The 22,334-nt window shown below is 42.7% G+C and overlaps 1 protein-coding gene across 1 annotated transcript; it reads left to right on the top strand.

Moving 5' to 3' along the window:
- The first annotated feature begins 66 nt into the window (after nucleotides 1-66).
- On the top strand, nucleotides 67-3,133 carry LOC127342702 (large ribosomal subunit protein bL34c). The gene is made up of 2 exons (XM_051368697.1): nucleotides 67-376; nucleotides 2,667-3,133. Exons 1-2 carry the CDS (start codon nucleotides 127-129, stop codon nucleotides 2,918-2,920), a joined length of 504 nt encoding a protein of 167 aa, XP_051224657.1. The 5' UTR covers nucleotides 67-126; the 3' UTR covers nucleotides 2,921-3,133.
- The last annotated feature ends 19,201 nt before the right edge of the window (nucleotides 3,134-22,334 follow it).

Raw genomic sequence — 22,334 nt, 5'->3', positions numbered from 1 at the left:
TAAAGAGGGCCTGCAGGCCCAATCAAGTCATCTAGACTCACATGGATAAGATTATCATCATCATCATAAGATAAAGGAAAGGAAAACATCGGGACTGAGAGGCTCCGCACTCCGACATCCCCAGTCATGGCGCTTGCCCTGGCCTCTCCAATGGCGTCCCTCTCGCTCCACTCCGGGAGGATCTCGGCCGCGGCTATCGGCGGCGGCCTCCGTCCTCGCAAGGCGTCTCCGGTGGGCGCTTCCTCCTCCTCGTTTCTCCGGAGCTCCTTCGTCTCCTCCTCCTCCTCCTCCACGTCGTCCACTTCCACCTCCCGCACGTCGCTCTCGGCTGCGGTCTCGGCATCGCTAGCCTTCACTTCCGCCTCCTCATTCGCTGGTGAGTGACCATATTCCCCTTATCTGTGTATGATTTCTTCGTATTGTTGTTCTAGCTCTGCGTTGGCTTGGGGGACTAGTGGTAGTGGCCTAGTGGGAAGTGACCTGCGAATTGCGAATCTGCGATGGCAATGCGGGGGAAACATATGGAACTCTGGGTGTTGCACAACGGTGTGTACATGTAGTATTGTCCTGAGCTTTTGCTGTCATTTTCCCTACAAAATTTGTCTAAGCATTTCCAAACTCAAGACGAAGTAACCTACAAATTTTGTTTAAGCATTTTAACTCCAAGAGGAAGTAACCTACAAATTTGTTTGAACATTTCCAACTTCAAGCGGAAGTAACTGAATTTGTATACTTCTTGAAGTCTCGCAATCTCACTTGTTGTGTCTGTGAAAAAAATTAGGATTTTCTGTTTTTGGTTTAGATTGTTGAACGAAAATGCACCCAGCCGAAAATCATAATTTCACCAGCATTTGTCTGACAAGTGTAAATTCCTAAAATGCTGGCCTTGTTGGTTGATGTACATGAGCCGAAAATCATAATTCACCAGCATTTCTCTGACAAGTGTAAATTCCTAAACTGCTGGCCCTGTTGGTCGATGTACATGATTTGACGAAATATAGGATGTCTGATCCTAGAGTGCGACCACTCTTGCAACAAACCACTGGATATTCCGTGGCTGGAAATTAGCTGAACATAGTAAAATGAAAATTAGATTGACAGGGCCCAGCCATGGTTCCACCTTTCCATTGAAAGGAGAAACCAAGTTTTGCTGCAGTTCAGGCCTTAGCGTTTACAGCACCAAAAGAAAAAGGGAAAGAAAACCCACACATCAGGATATGGTATCACCGTTCCCCCTACCATTCTTTAAGAAATCACTGTGAAAATATCATAATTTGTGGACTCCAGGAGGTGCTCAAATAATCTTTCCTGGATCTTCAACTGACAACCACGCATCTGGGAACGAAAAAGCATTTGGCGATCGTCAGTCCATCTTGCTGACCAGATAATTGAACTCTTGGATCTTCTGCTTCTTCGGCACCAACCAATATGGAAAGCTTCTGTTGCTTTGATCTCCAAAGCCACGTTGCACCTCCGTAATTGCTCCTTCCCAGAACTGGGCAAGAAGCACCCAACGGCTCTGCTAGTGCTAGTAATACTCCTTATTTTGTTTGTTAGGCAAGTTATCATTTGTTTGCCCAACTTGTAAGCACACGTTAAAAGTCTGGCAGTCAATCAATAAAGGATAAGCAATGAGAAGTTTAGTTCCCCCCCCCCCCCCCCACCCCCCCCCCCCCCCCAAAGTTGTCCATCCTTAGTCCCCTCCTTTCTCCTTATGCCGACTCCACCTGGCAATCCTCCTGGTGGTGTTCACTTTGTAGTCACATAAATCAAACTGCAATTTTTGCTAATCAAACCCCTCACGAGGACTCCAAGGTTTCCGAATTAGCTCCCACCGCCATCCACCTGTTTTACCAGATGAATTCTTTAGAAAGATTCCTGGATAAAGTTCAGTATGATTTTTAGTTATGATCCAAATACATGCGCATATGTGGGCAGGCAGGCGCCCCACTACTCCACAGGCAAAATTAGATTAAGTTGTTCATTTGAGACACATTTAACTTAAGATGTGGAACTTTTTTTTCGGTTTCGGAAAATGAAACTGATATTTTTACTGACAATGTTTAGCGATCAGTTTGAGTAAATTAAACTTAGTATGATATTCGAGGTCAAAGTATTATTTTTGTACTCAATGTCCTGTTATTCTCAACAATACTATATGATATGTAAACCATAGTATATGCATCAGAGTTCCAGATCTTAGAGCCCTGAATCAGATAGAAATTAATTGTAATATCTCAAAACTTCTATTACATTTAACTGGAATATTGTTTTCTTTACTTAAGATTTACGAAGCAAATCACACAGTTGAAACCGTAGGACCTATTTTTGTGTGGACGGCTGAAGAGAAAGCTTAGATACCACTTCAATCGCAACCAATTTGTGTACCACCTAAAGCAAAACTGAAATGTTTCTCGAACAGCACAATAGTGTCACATAAGAATATTAGATGAACCAATTAAATATATAGTTGGAACCAATTAAATAGATAGTTGGACCTTTTCAAGCGCAAAAAAATACCTTCACGGCAAACAGAGCTAAATATTTCCCTTAGAACGTACAACAAATAACTTATACTATGCATTGTTCTCGTTATCAAATTCACAAAGCTATATCCAGTCTATGGGACATTATGTATGTTCATATTTCATCACCATGTATACCAGGTTCATCTTTGGGAATTGAGTTCAGCTACAACAGATTGACAACCGGAAGATCGCGTGGCCTGCAGATCAGGGCTGGAAAGGCTGCCCTCTGCTTGACCAAAAGATCAAGGTCTAGGAAGTCACTTGCCCGCGTGCATGGTTTCCGCAGGCGGATGCGGACTACTGCTGGAAGGAAGGTCCTCAAGCGTAGACGTGACAGAGGAAGGAAGATTCTCTGCACAAAGACGAACTCACCCACTGGGACGAAATTTTGATTGCACTGCAATTTAAGGCACTCTATATTCCAGTTGTAAGTTTTGCCTTTTGCATCCCATGTTCCCAGCCATGCTCAGCTGTAACTATTTCTGAACATTCTTGTCGCCCTTTGGTTCATAACTTAACATCTGAATCACATTCAGTTCTCAACTACGGTGCTATTCAGCCTTTTGGTTGTGGCGGTCTTTAATTCATTATCATCTTTGCTATCATGCCCTACGATCTCCTTGTTCGTTTATCGAGTGAACATTATCTGCTTCTCGGTGTTCTCTTTTATGCCGATCTCTTCAGTTTTAGCACCTATCTTTGAAACATCACCTACTTCTGTGCCAACAAGTCATATGACTGATCGTTTGATTAGTTCAAGCGAATGTGAAATCAAAGTTCTTCATGCTGACGTCACAATAATGATATTTCCCACCAGAAATTCCTTGGTGGATGGCTGAATCGCAAGGAGTTTCCCTGAAGCTCAAAGCACACTGATAACCATGTTGTCGAGCATAGTTCCATTTTTAACCGAGCATAGTTGTTTTTTAGCGTAGAAATCCTCATTACTATCCCATGAAAATAATCCGCGTCCTGTAGGACACCCTCACTCTTTAAGGTTGTCTAAGAGCAAATCACTTATAAAAGATATGGTAAACACGATTTAAGGGTTTAAAATGTGTCGTGTGGAGTAGAAACAGCAAAAGAAAACGGTAAAAACATATTTTAAATATTCCACTAATAGGCTCACATGTTAGCATTTTCTTAATTTTTAAATTCTTTTTTCCCTTCCACCTACCTTCTTCTTCCCACGCAACCCCCTCGTCCCCGGGAGATTTTATAATATGCCACACATTATTTGGAATCTCTATAGTTTGCCACACATTACTTAGGCTTTTACTATTTGCCACATACGGAGTATTAGACTAACTTCTTTATAATTTGCATTTTTTGTTCTTTTACAGAACAATTCATTTTTTCCAACTCCAAAATACACTGCAGAATACAGCTCTGCGGCTGCAAACCGAATCGATCGACCGAACCGCTCCAATGAGTAACGCCGGCAATGAACTAGCTCGACCAATGGCTGATTCCCCTCTCCCAGTCCAGCGCCGCCGACACGAACGTCGCTGCGGTGCCCTAGAGCACCCACACGCCAGGATCCAAGCCGGCCGGCCGCCATGCCAGCGCTCGTCCCTGTGGCCGGCCGAGCCAAAGCAAGCTAGCCCAGGGTAGGCGCCATAGAGACAAGGCATGGAGGCAGCGGAGCTCCTCGAGGCGTGGTCCTGGGGCCGGCGGGGACGACCAAGATGGCGCCATGGTGGCGCTTGGCGGCGGCCGCGGTGGGTGGGAGGAGCTCGACGCGGCGCTAGAATGGCGGAGGGCATGCACGGGGGAATAGCTGGCGATCATGGCTGCGTCCGTATTTGTCCGGCTGGCGGTGGGTGTCAGTTGCGGCTCTCCTGCCCAGATCATCTATTTTCGGGTTGCTCTCTTCTTCCTCGCTATATAAGATCGATCGATTGATGAGACACTGTAATATTGGCCCAAGCGGTAGTATACTGTATGCTGCAATATATTTTGGAGTTGAAAAATGAATAGATCTATAAAAAAGGAAAAATGGCAAATTATAAATAAATTAGTCTAATGTGTGGCAAATAGTAAAAGCCTAAGTAATGTATGGTAAATTATAAAGGTTCCAAGTAATGTGTGGCATATTATAAAATCTCCCCTCGTCCCCTGGCCGCCCGTCACCTCCCCCACGGCTGCCGCCGGCCGCACATGTGGCCGCTCGCCATCGGCCCACCTCGGCATATGGACCTCTGTCGCGTCGAGGTCTTGATGGTGCCTACATGTGGAGGTCAAGCGAGCCTCCCTCGGTCGCCGGGACGAGCGCGTCGAGTGGCATCCGTCATGGACGTGTTCGGCACTTCGACGGGGTTAGAATCGACGTAGAACTCGCCGGCGGCCGATAGCGACGACGTGGAAGAAGCCAACTTGTGGGCATGCTTGGTCCAATTCCTTCGGCGAGGAGATCTCGGACAACGAGGCGCTCATTCTGGTGGTGCTAGCCAGACTCGAGGTGGTCGCAAGCGACGACGTGGTCAAGTACTTCGGCAAGTTTTTTTTTTGAAACAACTTTATATATATTAGGCTAGCAAGCCGCCTCATTAAAAACCTTCCAGTCCCCGTAGGTACCCTGGTAAGGAAAAGAGTGCGTCCGGAACTTGCCGCCATCATTCACAAACTTGCTAAGGATGAACCTAGGGGGTTCATCGACCCAAGTACAAGTACTACTAGAACTAACAGAAATCTTAGCAAGCTCGTGAGCTACATGATTTGCTTCCCTATTACAAAACTCAACCGAAACCGCCCCAAAACCACTCCACATAATAATGCAATCATCATAAATGGCGGCTGAGGATGTAGCTGAAAATCCCCCCTGCTTCATAGTATCAACCACTTGAACACAGTCAGTTTGAATTATGAAATTATTTGCTCCAATCCTTTGCGCTAGGGTGAGTCCTTCACGGAAAGCATAGGCTTCCGTCATATGTGCATCAACTACATGCGGCAAAAATACCTGCGCTGCAGCCACAAACTGACCCATATAATCTCTAATGATAATCCCGGTTGCTCCTTTACCACTTTCGTTATCAAAGGCTCCATCAATGTTAATCATAAGCTTCCCTTCCAAAGGCTTCTTCCATCCTTCCTTCTTCCCTGTTTGTGCTTTCCTAATAGTTTTTATATAGTTTGTAGTGATAGCTATTATAGATAAACCTGATCTGTGAGGGACTTGTACACTTTCACCATGGGTAATTTGCCTTCTCTCCCACCAAATATACCAGCCAGCTGTCAAGACCAGTGGGCACCCTTGCTCTTATTCTAAGTTCTGCTCGCGTAAATGACAAAACGCGCTGTTTTTATAGAGAGAAAGGCGCTTTCCCATCTTCTTAACCCGAAATGAAGGGGTACCCCCGGGAAGAGATTCAGTGGAGACGGGTGGGCCTGTAGCTCAGAGGATTAGAGCACGTGGCTTCAGCAAAACCAATCGTGTTCAGTTCCTGGATCCGACCTCCTCGCAAAATAATATCCTGAACCACAACCGATCCAGACCGGTCAGCCTCAATAAACTCAATTAATTGATCTTTTATACCCAGAATTCTCCAGATTTCATCCGCCCTTGTGCAAGTAAACTGCTTTATATCTTCACATTGTATGCTGCAAATAGGACATCCCCCTTGATTACCAATATGTTTATTTGCTAGCACACCACGACAAGGAATTATACCTTGTAATACTCTCCATCCAAAGATTTTAATTTTACTAGGGACTTCAAGATTCCAAAGTTTTTTCCAGACCGGGTTGTTTGCACTCTGAGCAATATTTTGGTTCCTCTCCTTCCTACCAAATCGATAATCCCACTGGCGATAATAAGCTGACCTGGCTGTGAAGAGCCCGGTTTTGTTATAATGCCATGCTACTAGGTCTTCCCACTCTGGAGTCAAAGGAATTTGTAAGATCCTATGAGCATCAATTGGCCAAAAAATTGAATCAATCAATTCCGAGTCCCACTGTTCATCAAGTACTTCGGCAAGTTTATCGGCAGAAGCCGTCGAACGCGAAATAAAAGTTCCTAACCGCCAACTTGGCTCTATAGGTTTTTCCTCCGAAACGTTACATACAAGGAACCCGAACAGATTTATACGGTCACATGTGAGGAGGGGTATCGATATTTGTATAAACCTCAGTTTCCATGGGACGCCTCCGGGCAAAGCCCGAGAGTCTGACGACATCGATGAGGCAATCTTCGCCATTGCAATCAAAGATCTGGTTGGCGGATCATGGTTGCCATCGGTGGCTGTCAGGGCTCGGAGCCAGACGAGTTGTGGTGGTACACCTTGGTCGCCCTCATGTCGGCCGGATGATGGAGATCAAACCAGCTGCGATGTTAGGGAGGCATGATTGCCAGTGAAAAATGAGCCCTGGTGGATGATGTTCGTGTCTGGGTGCCATTAGCTTGTTGAAGGCATCGTTGCTGCAGTTGTCGTCTACTCGCTTGGGCTTCTCTAGTGGAAAATCTTTATCTAGGTCTCAGGGATCGGAAGATGGTGGTGCTTTGGTGTCACTCTCCCTCATGGGGGATTATTTTTGGAGAAAGAGATGGATGATGATGATGCGAGAGGTGGAGTGGTGATGCATCTACAGTGTCGACGGCGGCGGTTCTCGGTGGCATGTCGCAACGGGGCCTCGGTGACAGACGTGACATGATCGACTCGGCCACAGCGGGGGTGCTATTTGGTGGTGTCGACGGCAGGCCTTACGAGGACCGTGGAGATCTCTGCCCTAAAGATGGTTCAATGGTTCGACGGCGGTGGCGGCTTTTGTAGTGTGTATGCATGAGGTGCACTATGTGGGTCTGCTAGAGTGAATATGTGCCCCTGATTCGCCATAAGGTGACTTGGTGATCCCTATGTACCTAGCTGGTGGGTGTTGTTTGTGCATTTAGAGCATAAGGCCCTCACAACTTGATCTTCCCCATTGACGAGTTTGTAGGTGTTGCATGGTGGATCCAGGTTATTTAATAAAATTCATATACATCATTTTGAAGCAAATGCCTAAAGTCTTAACCTATTTTCCGAAAAAAGAACTTTATTTCTTATGTTACTATGTTTATGTATACTACCTATGTTTATAAAAGGATGCCACATGTTTATCTAAATGTAGATGTATTTAGAGTCTCTTTATTGTATAAATATATTTGAATTTAGATAAATCTTCGATATTATTATTTTGTGGAGAGAGGGAGTATAATCTCATGAAGAAACAACCTTTAGTTTGTCTAACCTTAGCATACCGGGTAGGTTTATCCAGCCAACAGCCCAAATCATTTCTAAAGCCTAGATCCCGAATGTTCGAAAATATTTCTTCATACAACATCATCCAAAATGCATAGCCACTGTCCAGTAGCCACTAGCTTCTTTTAATTAATGTAATTAATGTATTTCTCCAAAAATATGTAGTTGGAGGAACTCAGCTGGAAAGCACGGGTACCTGGCTGCACCCACCCTACTTCTAATTTCTCTGCGTAGACAGAATCAAACGTGTCATGTTTGCACTGCATCGATCTAGCCCTGGCGTGCATGATGCTCACTCATGCGTGGCGAGCCGAGAAGTGGGCTCGTGATCTATACATGGAGGTGACAGCTAGGCTAGCCTAGGATTCCCCCCGATAGCTAGTCAGATTATGTAACGATATTATTTTTGCGTGTTTGGCCATGTCTAATGGAATATTTTTCATTTAGCCAGTTCTGTCGTGTTCTACCACACACCATGCTCCCGTGCCGTGCATCCTCAATTCCTGATCCGGCCGCGCATAGCTGCATCTTCTAAGAGCACTAAGCTCCCAGGGTTTTGAGGCCCTGTGGTTGCTCGTGGGCCCACCTGCAGGGGCATTCGTGAGAGGTTCTGCCTTTTTTGTGTGGATCGGTTTGGTAGGATGACGGTTGAAGGCTATGCGTCTCTGGGTTGTGGGCCGTGTGGAAGTGAGGCGGTTCCTGTAGATTATCCCCATCTGTGGCTCCACTCACGCTGTCTCCCTCGGTCCCTCCTCCAATCCATTCTAGCTGCAAGCACGCAATCCGATCCCGCGCCTCCGCCGCCTCCTTCGTCCAGTCGATCGCCGCTGATGCATCGCCCAACTCCACCAATAACACCCCTGCTCTGTCGTTCTCCGAGCAACCGTCGCGTTAGGATTTCGACCTTCTATCCCCAACTCAACTTCGTCGTCGCGCTTTGGTGGGAACGAGTGCTCAAAATCTCATTTTTTAAGTCCTCCAGCCATGGCGTCGTTGTCCCTGGGGGAGGAGAATGGGGCGAGGATGACTGCCGGTTTCCCATAGCTGGCGGCGCAGAGCGACGGATCCTGCTCCGTGGTAGCCATCGCCTACCGCGAGGACTTCCGCGAGGCCATGTACTACTTCTGCGCCCTACGCCGTCACAGCCCTCACGCTCTCCGGCTCACCGCCAAGGCCAACCACGTCAACCCCGGCAAGGCGGCAACTACACTGGAAGATTGTCCGTCCCTATTCTCTCCTTCTGTCCGCATTCGTACTCGATTTTACTGGAAATTCGTAGAACTTCAATTGTTTCAAGGTGATTTTACTGGAAGATTGTCCGTCCCTGTTCTCTCCTTCTGTCCGCAGTCGTACTCGATTTTACTGGAAATTCGTAGAACTTCAATTGTTTCAAGGTGATTGTTTGAACTGTGAGTCTGTGGCGCTATGAGGCTGATGTTGACTCGATGTGATGGAAAGCAATTCCTCATCCATTATAATCGTGTTCCATAGCTTATATTAGATGCTAGCCTCGAATTAGTGTGTTGTGCAGGTAGGTGGATAGTGGAGTGTGATATGCAAGGAGACCAGCTATGGGCATGTTAAGTTGTTAACCTTATTTAGGAAGGGGATCATGACCTGATGTTTAGCTATTCGATATTTGAGTATTTTTTTTCGATAAAGAAAAAAAAAACTCAATTTGAGTATTGTTGTCCCGATCCAGTGTATTAAAGATTAGGGAATGGGTTGTAGAATGATTTTGATTGGAAAGGTTCAGTCTGTATAGTTTGCCTTGTTTTGTAGCTTAATGTTGTGCATTTCCTTTTTCTGAAGATCAATTTTGTTGGTGGGCATCTGTGTTGAATTCCTGTGTTCTTTTTTGCTTGATAGGTATGACATTTCAGGTGTGTTGTTCTAGAGGCACTAGATGCTGATTTGCTACAAGAACTACCAGCCTGAGGAGGCTCAGCCTAGGTTGTGTCACCGTTGTTGCTGCTATACTGTAACGGCGTCCGCTTAGACGATGAGGCAGGAAAGTAAGATACACTGTCTCATTTATCATTGTTGCTTCAGTAATACATTGCATAATATTTGCAAACAGATCAAATAATCTGCAAGAGCCAATGAAATATATTCACGGTCTGTTGCGTAGAAATAATGTGTGTATAATATTTTTCATTATAGTGGCTCACATCCAATTTCTAGATTTTATCGACACATAAGAGGTATGCATTCTCTATGGTGTTCCACATATAAATTTATACATCTCTTCCTACAAAGAATACATCAGTTCGTACAAACAATACATGTATTCCTTAGATTTGAATCAGCTTCATGCCAATAAGTATCTTGGTGTGAATTATTGTTCTACAACAGCTATCTGAAATTTTACTCTTTTGCGAGGTGGCGACTAAGATAATTGGAAATGAATACTAAGATAATTTTACTCTGTTCTATCCCGAAGCTATTTTTCTTATGTTAGAAATCATTATTTTTCCATTGGTTTCTACTTGCATAATTGCTCTAATAATCCAGCAAAAAATTGTTGGTAAAAGTCGTAGTTATGCTCTGTTTACCAGAACTCCCTGTAGCTTTAACCATGAAATTGCTGAGAATAAGGCAAACAAGGAAGTTGTTATTTCTTGATTTGAATTACAGATGTGGTTCCTTTTCTTTTACTCCCACAACAATTAGTCACAAGTTCTTTCACGTTGTTGTAACATAGTATCTTATAAACAGTGCTTACAAGGTTACCTGAACATATACAACATGTACAACATATTGGATGAAGATGCCAAAGCAATTTCTTTCTGCTAAAAGGTTCTACCTTTACTCTGGTCAGGACAGGTACCTGAGCTCTAAGATCTTAGTGACAAGCAATATCACTGTCCAAATTATGACACATTTTTCTTATATGAATTTTGCTTATGACGTGTTGATGGAAATTTCTTCAAATATTAATCTATCATGTATAAAACATCGTTAACCATCTTGTGAATTACGTAGTAAGGCAATCTATTTATATTTTTGCTCAACTTTTGGTTATCTTGCAGTATTGTTCGATATATCTTTCTTTCATACATAGAAGTACAAGCCACAAGAGATGGTTTTGTCTACCTGGCACCTGGGTGTGCGCGCATCAGGTTGATTGGAAATTGTAGTAGAATGCATGTGTAAGTTCGTTGAAGTTCTGGAAAAACTTGAACCAAAATTATATGTATTTGAGCCTGCGTGCGTGCACCATCTGGATATTGTTGGACGCATGAACATATGAATTTTGATCCAAAATTATGTGTTTGAGTTCTCTGTAGGAGAATAAAGAAGGAGAGAGTTTCTAAAATAGATCATGCAAATATACTCAATTAGTTTATTTCATGGAGCATGCAAAATAAAAATTTATTGGACAAACTTACTTCCGAATAGTATGCACTCCTAAATTAGTCTGTACAGAACCCAATTCTGTTCTCTGCATATTGGTTACCTAGCCTGTAGGAATGCTGATTGATTTTTTTTACTTCTCTTTAAACTATGTATGGAAATGGTATCCGCCTGTCCCCCACATATTTCATCTTCTGCGATTCAAGTATGTGCCTACAGCCAAATATTATTGGTGCATTGCATTTCTTTTATCTATTATCTTAACTCTTATCTTAGTTTTATGTTGCAAGTAGAAGGATAGTGGATTGACTCAATGTAGCAAGACGTGCATTCTCTTCCACCTAAACTATCTCATTGTTCCAGTTTACCAACAGAAAGAATTAATCTGTTTTTTCCCTATGGTTAACCATGAGAACTGCCAGCTGTTTCTTTTATTTACATGTTTATATTTCTATACTTTATACAGTACCCCCTCTGTGCCTAAATACAATATGTTTTGGCAAGTCAATTTAGCTTACCGAAATATCTTATATACATATTGTTAATGCCTATGAATGTAAGATCATAGAAATCTTTACCTGCTCATGAACATTGTGGTGTTGATAGTGTCAGAGCTGTGACTAATGGAACCAAGTAGAAATTTTAATAAAATTTGGGCATATCTATTCATGGGAGTGCATATTCCCTGATCGAAAAAGTTATAAATTTTGCAGTTGGATGTTTGAGGCAAGGTGGTAGTTCACTATGGACGCATGCATGGAAAGGACATGTAAAGACTTATATGACAAATGATGAATTGATAGTGTCTAAGCGGGTATTTGAATTTATTTATATGCTCGGACTTCTGCAAATGCCTAGGCTACTATCTTTTTTATGGAAGCATATATTTAGCTCAGTTGTGAGATTTGTTGACTCCTCTGATCTGAATGGTATTTTGTTTCTGAATTTTGCTTTCAATATTGGAACTTACAAATTTCCTGATGTCAGAGACAATAATTGTTTCTAAATTTTCTTTCAAATATGGTCCCTAATTAATTTATGGTAGCAGGAGATCAGATTAAAAACCTCACGCATGTACAAATAAACATATACTCCCTCTGTTTCTAGATATGGGGTGTATAGTCTTTGGCACAGAAATTAATAAATACACATTGAGGGCAAGTTACACGAATTTTGGGCAAGATTGCCCCTGAATTATTGCTTTGAGAAAATAGAGGAGTTTGCATGAGCTAAGAAAATGAAATCAATTCCGTAAAAAATGTCCAAGTGAGTGGTTCTACGCAATACACCTCATATTTTGGAGCTTTTTTCGAAAAAATTATACACCTTATATCAAGGAACGGAGGGAGTACTATTTAGGGTTTTATAAACTATTTATGGTCTTCATGCCCGCATGCGACCTTTATGTTCGCTATGGCTAACTTGATATAAAATTATGTTCTTTGTCGTCTCATGTACGTTATATATGCTTAGTTTACCTTTTTTCAACTTATTTCCATGATATAATTGTGATTCAGGTTTAGGATAGCTAAGCGAAAATTTGAAAGAAGGTATATTTGATTCCCTTTAGGATGTGTGTACACTCAAAAGGGAAAATGATGTATTTATTTGATTGATAAGGGTATTTCTTATTTAGAATTTTGTAGAGTCAGTCAACACTTTCAAGTTTGTGTCTCATAATGGGACTACCGAAGTATCTGAGATGCATGTATCATGATTTTCATGTTCCGTAATATCCTTTACCAAAGAGCAACCATAGCTAAATTAGTTTTTGTTTACTTCTCTTTTCTTAGCCTCACATTATTGTTTTCAACACCTTGATCTGAAACCATGGGCCATGTGCTTGGTCTTGTGGATTTTTCTGGAACCGAAAACCAAATTATGTCCAAATTGCAAGTCTTGGTCAAAGCTTATTTTACTGCCCATTGAAATTTGGATCTCCTGTTATTTCAGTACTGCCAATAGCGAAAATGGCGCAGCAGAGCGCGCTAGGTCCTTCTAGTATCATCGCATGGCGTACCTGCCTCCACAGGATATGAGCAAGCGAAACGCGCACGCTGTTGCATGTCCGACTGCACATAACCGAACCGAAAATGAAAACCGAACCGAAAAAAACCTAACCGAAACCGAATTTCAGTTTTTATGGTTTTATGGTTAGGTTTCAGTTAGCAAAATATCAAACCGAAAGAACTTCGGTTAATTCGGTTTTTAACCGAAAAACCGTGGTTAAACCGAAAGAAACCGAACGTCTAGCCTAGCATAGAATCGCGCACTCTAGGCCAGAATAACTTCGCTCAGATCGTTAATATAACACGTAAAGTGAGTTAATTACACGTTAGTTCCTGTAGCGTTTTGGTTTGTTCCCTGGTTGTTCTCTCGATAGGTTGCTAGTTCAAATCCTACATACAGCATGCCTCATCTTGGTCAATTTTTTTGTTTGTTTTTTCTATCCCTCTTTTGCAAAACCTTTAGTATGGTCATACAAAATACATATATATTATTATTTGTCCGAAATTTCTTTATTTCTTGTTTCCCTCTTTTCCAAAATCTTTAGTATCATCATACAAAATACAAAAATGAAATATATGACCATAAAAGTTAGTTTTTATTTCAAAATTCGCGTCAACTTTGGTTAATTTGGTTATTACCGAAACCGAACCGAAATTTAATGGTTATTACCGAAACCGTACCGTATTTTAATACGTAACCGTATTAACCAAAGTATTGAAACTGTATTTACCGTATAACCGAATTAACCGAACCGAATTAACCATATTAACCGAACGCGCAGCCGGAGTTGCATGCAAGCTGTTTTACCCGTGCGTGCGTGTACAGAGAGGGAGGGGAGGGCATCAAGGATTTACTAGCAAGGATGGCACGTGCACGCAAGAGCACAGCAACGTGCACTGCAGTGGTGGGACGGACCAGCTATCGCTCACTGCCATGTGTCGTGTATAGCCCAACCTACACTCCAGTTCAGACAAGAATTTGTATTCCTAGAGAAGATATACGAAAGATATACTCCTCCTATTCCTTTTAATTTAGGAATTTTTATTTTCGTGTCCTCGAATCCTTAGTTGTGCTCAGTTTTCGCCAGCCACTTAATTTTTTCCCAGTTTTTCTCTCCCTCTAGTTTGAAACCCCTCGCAGACGCTGGAACGGCCGGTTACCGTATGGTCAGAGGCTTTGACCGTTAATCTGACGGGTGGAGCTGCACATGGGCAGTTCCTCCCTAACCGTCTCGTGCTGACGGGTAGGGTCAGGAGACACGTCAGAGCAGCCATCCATCTATCGCTGACGTGTGGGCTGTTTTATTTCCTGATTGTATACGCGGTGCTGCCAATGGCAACTGGGGCCGCTCTATAGGACTGCCGCAGCCAATGACCAGTGGAGTCGTGTTTTTTTTCAGGAAAAGACATATATTGCCGCTCTGTGGGGCTGCCGCAGCCAATGACCAGTGGAGTCGTCTATTTATTTTGAGAAAAACATATATTGCTGCTCTATGGGGCCTTCGCAGCCAATGACCGATGGGGTCGCCCTTAGTGAAAAGGCATATATCCCTGCTTTTAGTTAGAGAGAAGCAATAAGTTTGCTAATTAATTTTTCTTAAGCTAGACCTAGCATGTGACTATTTTCGAACCTAGTGTTGTGTATCTCATTAGTCATCGGAGAACCGCTGTCAGCTCGTTCCCCACCCTCGGACGGAGCAACTATCGCCGGCGCCTCGTCGCGCCGCCGGCTCTGTCCCCCGGCGGTGTTAGACGGACTGCGGCGCTGCACATCAACCACAGCTCCAACACTTGTTTCGTCCGCACACATTGTACTCACAGCAGGAAAGTCCACCGCAAGCAGATCAGCCGCCCATGACGACCGGGATTTGTTTTGCGCACCAATTGGTAGTATACCTTGGTAAGACCTCCGCTTCTGCCTCCCCCGCCCCCCCTAATCGATTCGGTTCCCGTAATTTATTGGAGTTTGCAGGTGTGAAATAGTTCTCAATGTCTGGTTGTAGCGGGTACACCGGCGAGGGTTGGGATTCGATCATGTCGTGGCCACGTTCTACTTCTCCTACCTCGTCGGAAGTGCAGGTATCTAGCTTCCGCTCTTTGTACTACCATTGAATTTGAAGTGCCGCCATAGCCCGTTGGAGTGATTTCAGTTGTTCTTTTTTCCATTATTGTTACAGTTTGCCAGGCAAGCCGATGATCCATGGTACATTGCGTACCAAGATGAATCAACCCAGTGGTGTCGCCAGAGGATGGATTTGGAGGAGAAGGTGGCCAATTTAGGTGATGAATTGGCCCATAAGAACCTGATGATATTCGAGCTGAAGCGTACCATGGATGAAGAAAATAAGAATTCAGAGCTTATTCGGAAGGAGAAGTTGATACTTGAGACAGATCTTGCCGTATTTGATCAAGTGGTAGAAAATCTAGAACATGAACTTTAAGTGATGGGTGAGGAGAAAAGTAGATTCATCTGGGCAGTTTTATTAGGTGTCATCCCAGTCCTAGTAGTTATGTGGTTGTGGTAGATGATTTAGATAGTATAGAATTGTTATTCAGTAGATGGCTCTAACCACTGTATGTACATGGACCTAGTTGTGCTAAGTAATGCGCGCGATAATTTTAGCATGCATGAGCATCTTATAAAAGTGAAGGGATCCCAAAAGTGAAAGCATGTACTAGCCTCTCAGATCAAATACATATCAATCTTCCCAATCAAGTTGGGATAGAATTCAAATTATACATACGGATGTACATAAACACATCGAGAAAGTGGAGAAGCCTTTTTTGAGACGGGGTGGTCATCTGCGCCATCCGCAAACTCGGACATGGAGGAGGGCTGGATGTGCAGCTTCGCAACCACTCTTGGCACCGCCACCGTCTTGGTGTACTTCATCAGCGACGGATCTGAGGAGGGTTGGATCGGCGGCTTCGCAGCGCGGTTGTAGACGATGGCTTCAATCGTCTTGGCATCGATTTGCACTCTCGGCACCGCCGCCGTCAAAGGCTGGAAATTGATACGTCGCAGCGATGTTGTAGGCGATGGCTTCAATGTTCTTGGCATCGATGACCACTGTCGGCACGACCGCCGTCTTGGTGTTCTTCATCAGCAACAGATCTGAGGAGGGCAACAAAAGTGAGACATCGGCATGCTCCGACATTGAAGGCTGGATCTGCACTGATACGTCTCCAACGTATCTATAATTTCTTATGTTCCATGCTAGTTTTATGACAATACTTACATGTTTTATATACACTTTATATCATTTTCATGCATTTTCCGGGACTAACCTATTAACAAGATGCCGAAGCGCCAGTTCCTGTTTTCTGCTGTTTTTGGTTTCAGAAATTCTACACAGGAAATATTCTCGGAATTGGACCTCACGAAGACAGAAGTCAATATTTTGCCGAGACGGACACAGAGAGCCAGAGAAGGACCAGAGGGGGGCCAAGGGGCCCCCACACCATAGGGGGGCGCGGGCCCACCCCTGGCCGCGCCACCAGGTGGGGAGGGCACCCTGGGGCCCCTCCGAGGCCGCCCTTCCGCCTATATATTCTCCCAGATGCGAAAACCCTAAAGATATCAGTCATATTCCACGAAGAGTTACGTAGCCGCCGCCATCGCGAAGCCAAGTTCGGGGGACAGAAGTCTCTGTTCCGGCACGCCGCCGGGACGGGAAGTGCCCCCGAAATCCATCTCCATCGACACCACCGCCATCTTCATCGCCGCTGCTGACTCCCATGATGAGGAGGGAGTAGTTCTTCCCCGAGGCTGAGGGCTCTACCGGTAGCTATGTGGTTCATCTCTCTCTCCCATGGTGTGATCTTTATGTGATCATGAGCTTTGTAATCTAGTTGAATATGTAGATGTTACTCTTGTCTATTATGCACTCTAGAGGTTACTTTAATATGAACTCCGGAGTCACTCTCCATGGTGTGATGTTGACAGTGTACGCATCGTGTGTGATTCCTTTATGACGTTGTGGAGCTTGTTTACTCCGGCTTGAGGTGTGCTTTTGCAGCCCTACACAATGAATGGTGTTTGTTATCCAACAAGAGAGTGTTTGAGAGTAGCATTTATTTATTCAATTATGTGATCATTGTTGAGAGTGTCCACTAGTGAAAGTATGATCCATAGGCCTCGTTTCTAAGCATTGAAATACCGTTTCCAACAAGTTCTGCTACATGTTCGCTTGCTGCCATTTTTATTTCAGATTGCAATTATAACTTATAATCATCCATATTACTTGTATTTCACTATCTCTTCGCCGAACTAGTGCACCTATACATCTGACAAGTGTATTAGGTGTGTTGGGGACACAAGAGACTTCTTGTATCTTAATTGCAGGGTTGCTTGAGAGGGATATCTTTGACCTCTACCTCCCTGAGTTCGATAAACCTTGGGTGATTCACTTAAGGGAAACTTGCTGCTGTTCTACGAACCTCTGCTCTTGAAGGCCCAACACTGTCTACAGGAATAGAAGCGTGCGTAGACATCAAGCTATTTTCTGGCGCCGTTGCCGGGAGGTAAGGTAAAAGGTATTCACATCCTCCGACTACTAAGCTATTTCCTAGCACTGTTGGCGGTGTGTGAGTGCTCAAAGCTATTTCCTTTTGATTCTACAATTATATCTTTTTGTTTCTTGTTTTTATTTTCACTAGTTAGGCTTAATGGAAAACAACAAAAATATTAGAGATCTTTATAGTATTTATCTTGAGTTAGGACATGAGGTGTTTGAAAAGAAAATTAAAAAACCTATGGAACTTTATATGCATGCTAATGGCAATGTTATTACTATGAATGCTTTGAACACCATTGTTGCTAATGGTATGGAAAATTCTAACCTTGGGGAAGCTGGTTTTGATGAGCATGATATTTTTAGTCCCCCAAGCATGGAGGATAAAATTTACTTTGATGATACTTTACCTCCTATATATGATGATTACAATGATGACTATCATATTTTCAGTCCACCTACTATTGAGGAGAAAATTAATTATGGTTACAATATGCCTCCTATATATGATGATTATGGTGATGAGAATAATAATGATAGCTATTTTATTGAATTTGCTCCCACTACAATTAATAGTAATGACTATGCTTATGTGGAGAGTAATAATTTTATGCATGTAGCTCATGATAAGAATGTTTCATGTGATAGTTATATTGTTGAGTTTATTCATGATGCTACTGAAAGCTATTATGAGAGAGGAAAATATGGTTGTAGAAGTTTTCATGTTACTAAAACACCTCTCATTATGCTGAAACTTTTGAAGTTACGCTTGTGTTGTCTTTCTATGCTTGTTGCTTTGTGCTTTCAGTACTTGTTCCCTTACAAGATTATTTTTCATAGGAAGAGGGTTAGACTTAAAAGTGTTTCATACTTGCTTTTTGATGCTCTCTTTGCTTCAACTCTCATCTTTATGTGAGCATCATAAAAATCACTGCGCCTAGCTGAAAGGCGTTAAAGAAAAGCACTTCTTGGGAGATAACCCATGTTTTATTTTGCTACTGTTTTGTTGTGTCTTGGAAGTTTTTACTACTGTATCAACCTCTTCTTATCATGTTTATTTCGTTTTTGTGCCAAGTAAAGTCTTTGATAGAAAGTTGATACTAGATTTGGATTTCTACGCAGGAACAGATTTTTAGCTGTCACGAATTTGAGTTGTTCTTTCTGCAGAAATATCGTAAAATGTTGAAAAAAAATCATGAGTAATCCTCAGATGTGTACGCAACTTTCATTCAACTAGAGCTTTTCCATCTGAGCATGTTAAGTGCCTCGAAAAAATTCGTCTTTATGGACTGTCCTGTTTTGACAGATTCTGTCTTTTATTTCGCATTGCCACTTTTACTGTGTTTGAGTGGGTTTCTTTGCTCCATTAAATTTCAGTAACCTTGGGTAATTTCTAGAAGTGTTGGGAATGATTGTGTCCGTGTTGAACATGTGAATTTTTGATTATGCACTAACCCTCTAATGAGATTGCTTTGAGTTTGGTGTGAAGGAAGTTTTCAAGGATCAAGAGATGATGATGATATAATATGATCAAGAAGAGTGAAAAGTCTAAGCTTGGGGATGCCCCCGTGGTTCATTCCTGCATATTTCAAGAAGACTCAAGTGTCTAAGCTTGGGGATGCCCAAGGCATCCCCTTCTTCATCAATAACTTATCAGGTCACCTCTAGTGAAACTATATTTTAATTCCGTCACATCTTATGTGCTTTACTTGGAGCGTCTGTGTGCTTTTATTTTCGTTTTGTTATTTTCATTCTCTGAATAAATTGGATCTTATCTATCTTGTTTGGGAGAGAGACACGCTCCTCTTTTTCATTTGAATACTCCTATTCTTCACTTATATTTGTTGAGTATTCAATTTTCGCACTGTGTAGCTTGTAGCTCTTGGTTTTCATGTATCTCTTGTTCAGAGCTATTAGTTATTTTATAGAAAGTACTCTCTTACTTCACTTATATTTGTTTTGAGAGTTTCTTGCTATTTGGTTGGAAACAGAAAATGCTTCATGTGGTAGTTGGTATATTGTCTTGAATAATTTGATGCTTGGCAATTGTTTTGAGCTCTCAAAGTAGATCATGTTTAAGCTCTTGCATCATGTAGTTTAAACCTATTAGTGGAGAACTACCGTAGAGCTTGTTGAAATTTGGTTTGCATGATTGGTCTCTCTAAGGTCTAAATATTTTCTGGTAAAAGTGTTTGAGCAACAAGGAAGACAGTGTAGAGTCTTATAATGCTTGCAATATGTTTTTATGTAAGTTTTGTTGTACCGGTTTATACTTGTGTTTGCTTCAAACAACCTTGCTAGCCAAAGCCTTGTACTGAGAGGGAATGCTTCTCGTGCATCCAAAACCTTGAGCCAAAACCTATGCCATTTGTGTCCACCATAACTACCTACTATGTGGTATTTTTTTGCCATTCCAAGTAAATACTTCATGTGCTACCTTTAAACAATTCAAAACTTTATTACTCCTTATTTATGTCAATGTTTTATAGCTCATGAGGAAGTATGTGGTGTTTTATCTTTCAATCTTGTTGGGCAGACTTTCACCAATGGACTAGTGGCACATCCGCTTATCCAATAATTTTGCAAAAAGAGCTGGCAACGAGGTTCCCAGCCCCAATTAATTAACTTTCATTAATAATTCTCTTCACATGTTTTGCCCTGATTTATCAGTAAACAACTTAATTTTGCAAATAGACACTCCTCCATGGTATGTGAAATGTTGGAAGGCACCCGAAGATTCGGTTAGCCATGGCTTGTGAAAGAAAAAGGTTGGGAGGAGTGTCATCCATAAATAAAACTAAAGTACATGTGTAAACAAAAGAGAAGAGGGATGATCTACCTTGCCGGTAGACACTACAAGAAAAGTTGCCATGGCCGACGAAGTTGAAGTCGCGCCGTGGTTGCTGGTGTACCATGGCCGACGATTTTGGGTCTGTCCGTTGTGCATGTCAAAATGTTTTTTTTTCTCGTTTTTGAGGCCACCTAGCCCGACGAAACCGGCCAAAACGTTGCGTATGGTGGCCCGGGACGTGGTGCATCTCGAATTCTCGGGTTCGCCGGCCGAGTCAACGCAAATACGCACCGCCGGGGGATGTAGGGCCCAGATGGCAGCCTCTCTGGCATTGTTTTTTTTTCTCGATCGCGCCATCTTGTTCAACGCTCTCCGATCGAGCCGTTTACGATGCAGGATCATGGGTCCCGCATGTCATCCTCTATGAACCAAAATTCTTTCTATTCTTGGATTTTTTTTGACCCCTTGATTTCTGGCTACTTCCTTTTTCTTTTGATCCCTTGCCGCCTTGGAAACGTTGACACCGCTGCTGCTAATTGGGACCCGCATGTCATCCTCTATGAGCAATCAACTTTATTTTCTTGGAGTTTTTTTTGGCACCTCAAATTTGGCCACTTGCCTTTTTCTTTCGATCCCCTGCCGCCTCTCAAACGGTGATACCGCTGCTGCTAAATGGGACCCGCATGTCATCCTCTATGTACTATAAAACTTTCTTTTCTTGGATTTTTTTTGGCACCTCATATTTGGTCACTTACCTTTTTCTTTCGATCCCTCGCCTCTCAAACGGTGAGACCGCTTGCTAAATGGGACCCGCATGTCATCCTCTATGTACTATAAAACTTTCTTTTCTAGGATTTTTTTGGAACCTCATATTTGGTCACTTGCCTTTTTCTTTCGATCCCGTTCCGCAACTCAAACGGTGTTAACTCATCTCAAAAAAGGGACCCGCATGTCATCCTCTATGTACAATCAAGTTTCTTTTCTTGAATTATTTTTGGCTCCTGATATTTGGTCACTTGCATTTTTCTTTCGATCTCATGCCACGTGTAGGACCCTGCAGGCTCATGGGACCCGCATGTCATCCTCTATGTACTATAAAACTTTCTTTTCTTGGATTTTTTTTGGCACCTCATATTTGGTCACTTGCCTTTTTCTTTCGATCCCGCCGCTTCTCAAACGGTGATACCGCTGCTAAATGGGACCCGCATGTCATCCTCTATGTACACTCAAGTTTCTTTTCTTGAATTATTTTTGGCTCGATATTTGGTCACTTGCATTTTTCTTTCGATCTCATGCCACGATTGAAATGTTGAGGAACCTGCTGGCTCATGGGACCCGCATGTCATCCTCTATGTGCTATAAAAGTTTATTTTCTTGGGTTTTTTTCACCCTCTGATTTTTGGCTATTTCCTTTTCCTTTTGATCCCCTGCCGCCTTGGAAACGTTGAGTAAGCTGCTGACTCTTGGGACCCGCATGTCATCCTCTATGTACAATCAACTTTTTTTTTCTTTTGATCTCAAGCCGCATTTGAAACGTTGAGACCGCTGCTGCTAATTGGGACCCGCATGTCATCCTCTATGTACAATAAAGTTTTTTTCTTGGATTATCTTTGGCTCCTGATATTTTGTCACTTGCCTTTTTCTTTCGATCTCATGCCGCCTTTGAAATGTTGAGTAAGCTGCTGGCTCATGGGCCCCGCATGTCATCCTCTACGAACAATAAAAGTTTCCTTTCTTGGAGTTATTTTTGACCCCTAATTTCTGGCTATTTGCCTTTTTCTTTTGATCTCCTGCCCCCTTTGAAACGATGAGGACGCTGTTGGCAGGTCGGTCCCACATGTCATCCTCTGTGAACAATAAAAGTTTCCTTTGATGGATTTATTTTGAACCCCTAA

Source organism: Lolium perenne, chromosome 3 (genome assembly GCF_019359855.2).
Source record: "Lolium perenne isolate Kyuss_39 chromosome 3, Kyuss_2.0, whole genome shotgun sequence".
Taxonomy (NCBI): Eukaryota; Viridiplantae; Streptophyta; class Magnoliopsida; order Poales; family Poaceae; genus Lolium; species Lolium perenne.
The sequence above is the reverse complement of the archived record's forward strand: the minus strand, read 5'-3'. Positions and strand labels throughout refer to the sequence as shown.